The sequence below is a fragment of the Asparagus officinalis genome, chromosome 8 (genome assembly GCF_001876935.1).
Source record: "Asparagus officinalis chromosome 8, Aspof.V1, whole genome shotgun sequence".
Classification (NCBI taxonomy): Eukaryota; Viridiplantae; Streptophyta; class Magnoliopsida; order Asparagales; family Asparagaceae; genus Asparagus; species Asparagus officinalis.
This window is the reverse complement of record NC_033801.1, coordinates 124,895,573-124,899,241: the sequence shown is the minus strand read 5'-3', so window position 1 is coordinate 124,899,241 and position 3,669 is coordinate 124,895,573. Positions and strand designations below refer to the sequence as shown.

General features: G+C 32.6%; 1 protein-coding gene and 1 long non-coding RNA gene across 2 annotated transcripts; one reads left to right on the top strand and one right to left on the bottom strand.

Annotated features, from left to right (window-relative positions):
• On the top strand, nucleotides 456-3,413 carry LOC109820511 (reticulon-like protein B1). The gene is made up of 5 exons (XM_020386665.1): nucleotides 456-714; nucleotides 1,591-1,771; nucleotides 2,553-2,694; nucleotides 2,785-2,854; nucleotides 3,048-3,413. The coding sequence occupies exons 1-5, from the start codon at nucleotides 561-563 to the stop codon at nucleotides 3,221-3,223; spliced, it is 723 nt and encodes a 240-aa protein (XP_020242254.1). The 5' UTR covers nucleotides 456-560; the 3' UTR covers nucleotides 3,224-3,413.
• LOC109820512 lies at nucleotides 2,845-3,669 on the bottom strand. The gene is made up of 2 exons (XR_002241871.1): nucleotides 3,640-3,669; nucleotides 2,845-3,197 (listed from the first exon to the last, which is right to left on the bottom strand). It is a non-coding gene; the product is annotated as an uncharacterized LOC109820512 (long non-coding RNA).

Genomic DNA, 3,669 nt, shown 5'->3' with positions numbered 1-3,669 from the left:
CTCATTTGCATCAATTAACTGATTATTTGACATGATTTTTAAAATGCAAAAGCTTATATATTTATCCAAAATCTAAGAACATTGTAGTCTTCTAAAGTTTGCGTTAACTTGAGAGTCTCTGCTGGGTATTATCTGTGATTAATAATGTGCAAAATATTGTCTCCGTGATTACTGATTAGCAATGCGCAAATGCATGCAAGGAATCTTAATGTCTACAAAAATAAATTAGCATTATCAAGTCTCAATGTATTTATTTTAGTAGTTAGCAGAGTCATTAATTCTAAATTTCAAATCAGAAATTCTCAAAATCATTTTTTCTGCATTTTCTGAACCCTGACTGATTCCAGTTTAATCTCTGCATCAACCACGTTTAAACAAAACAACCCGCTTTTTCCTCTACTTCTCTTACACGGAGCCAAAGAAGGAACCAACACAAACTAATACTGCACAAAACAACCCTAAACTCTCATTGAAAAATTCTCTCTTTTTATCTCATACAATGCTCTAGCTTTTGAAAATATTTCTTTCATTTTCTTGTGAAATTTTTTTCCTAGTACATAATGTCAGAGTACGGATCTCCAACCTTCAAGAACAATGAAGATAAAGGATCCTCGTCTTCATCGGATTCCGAACAGGAGACTAAACCGACAATTTCGAAGAAGAAGATGTTTGGAAGAACGGTGCCAATTCACGGTTATATTGGAGGAGGAAAAGGTAAATGGTTTTGTTTTTGTTAATTAATTAATTTCCAGAGTGTTTGTCTAATTTATGTTTTTTTGGCCTATAATTGATTTACTAATAGAATTTTCAAAAGTAATGGTAGAGTTTTTTTCCTTTAAAATATAACGTTCTATAGAAATATTATCCTAAAAATAAAGCTTGCTCTTTGTATGAAAATCTAAGTATTATTATATACTACTGCCAAATAGTGATTTTTTGCTATCAATTCATATTCTTGTATATTGTTTCCCTTTGTGATGTTTTATATGTAGATGCAATCTTTTCGAGAGAAAAATATATGTAAAAACTTGCATATTTTATTTCGTTATAATCTTGATAGCACAAAAGGAGTTGAGTTTTCGACTATACATCTGAAAAATGGTAGAAAAAGGTACTGATCATTGTGAAGACTAATGCCATTATGTGTTGATTGATCTGTTTTCAGAACAAGTTTTATTCATTATCTTTTTATACGGGCCGAAAACTAGACCATTTCATGCAGTGATAAGTTTTCTTTTTTCTAAAAAACTTGTTTTAATTTTTTTTTTCCTGGAAATAGTCGTTATAAAAAAGAAGTAAGGGGGAACGTTAAAGCCTTACCCCAGATCCGACTCTCACAAACAGATTCGACCTGGGACCTGCACTCTCCTTCTAATATGCTTTAAACATTATTAAAACTTGCTTTAAATTTCTGTTTAATGAAATCTAAATATGGGTTGATTAAATAACAACTCAAAATTCCTTCCATTACATCAAAATCTCAAGTTGAAATTTTTCTTAGGAGAAGAAGAAACATGATGGACTTTGTGCAATGAACATAATTTTGTACACTTAATTCATCTTAGTCACATAACTTGAATGTGATTTCAGCTGCTGATGTAGTGCTATGGAGAAACAAGCAGATGACAGGGGGGATTGTTGTGGGAGTGACTACTCTCTGGCTTCTCTTTGAAGGGATGGATTATCACTTGCTCACTTTTATTTGTCACTGTCTCATTCTTTCACTCTTGTTACTCTTTTTTGGATCCTATGCTGCTCCACTTGTCAACAGGTAAAACTCCCCATAATCATGATCCATCATCTTCATAATCGGCGATTTTTTGCTAGATTTTTGCTACATATTTAGCATTATGAGAGGACTATATGTATTTGTTTGCAAGAATCTCAGGCTTCATTCTCGCCATCGCCATTTTAAACATAGTATTGACATGTAGTTTTCTGTGCAAAATTGCTATATTTCTTGATAATTTCAGATGGCATTTTGTTTGAGATTTATACAGGATATCAGATGTGCATTAACTAATACCGAAAACTTTTCAAATTGGAGTTTCTTATCGCTGACATTTAATTTCCAAATAGCATAACCATTATTTGAAATTTGAGCCATTTTTTAGATATTTTTTTATTTCACTTTCATGATCTCTAATGTTTTTCTTGTACTAAATCCAACTCATAACTTTGGTATTCTACTATTTCTCTTGGAACCTTGTATTTCTGCATTTATGAATGTCACTATTGATGTATGGTATTACCATTGATGATATAACTAACTACTAATCTTAGAATATAGTACTACATCACTCGACCCTCACCACAAGTTCGGAGTTTTTGTGTAATAGTTAGAGGGACTTTAATATAGTACCAAAGCAACCAAAGTTCATATCCCACAATCCACGAGTTTAAAGTGGATTTTCGAAAAAATTGACACCGGTGCGTGAGTCAGATTTGACCCTCACCACAACTTCAGAGTTCTAGTCCACTGAATATTGGTTCTTTAAGAACTAATTATGTATATTATACAAACTAAGAAAAATATCTCCATTTGAATTCAGGAAGCCTCCAACACTTCCAGAGGTTATCTTATCTGAGCGCATGTTTCTAAGTGTAGCACTTGCGCTGAGACTTAAAATAAATGAAGCATATTCTGCTTTCAGAAGAATTGCTTCGGGTAGAGATATCAAGCAATTCCTCAAGGTAAAGTTCTCAAAAATTATATTCACTATATATCTTAGTTTGCTTCAGTTATCTACGTTGCTTTTCTCCCTCTTTTTATTCTTTACGTAGGCGATTGGTTGCCTGTGGGTAGTTTCTGTTGTCAGCAAATGGTTCAGCTTTCTGACTCTCATATACATTGGTCAGTTGCATTTCTCATTTTTGTTTTATTTCTTACATAGTTTTTCTCCTTGTTCTTTCAGTATCTTATATGGGATATTACTAATAACTTCAGATAATTTTTTTTTCTTTGTAACATAAAGATTGTGTTCATGGCCAAATACACATTCATAGTTTATATTGATAAATACTCACAGTAATTGCTACGTCTGCAGTTTTTCTGCTTCTCATTTCTCTGCCTCGGCTTTACGAAACATACGAGGATGAAGTCGATAATGTTGCTCACAAGGCGATGGTCGAGATCAACAAGAAGTACACGGTTCTTGATGACAAAGTTCTCAGGAAAATTCCATGCTGTCCGTTTTCTGATAAGAGCAAGAAGCATCGTTGAGAAATCAAGAATCAAGAACCAAGAACCAAGAACCCCCATTCAATTTTGGCTTCCATTCTTATTTCAAGTTCATGAGAGAGTCTCTTGTCTAATACAATTATATGTAGTATATGTTGACATATTTTGGTTGTAATTGTCATGGGAATATGGGATTTTTTGCTGATTTACATGGATTTACATTTATTTTTAATTGGTTTCTTTTTGAAAATGAAGGAAGCTAAGGAATTGATTGTGTAGGAAAATTTGGTTGCAGATTGGAAAAGATGATTCATTATACCATATTTATGTTCAATACCTAGATGTGAAAAACTTTATAGAACTTGCTGATGGTCACTGTTAGAAATACAAACTGTAGAATTTTAAATTTGAACCACGCGAACGTAGTTATAACTGTATATAATTAGAATTGCATGCACCTGACACTTGTATTTCAATAGAGTTGTATT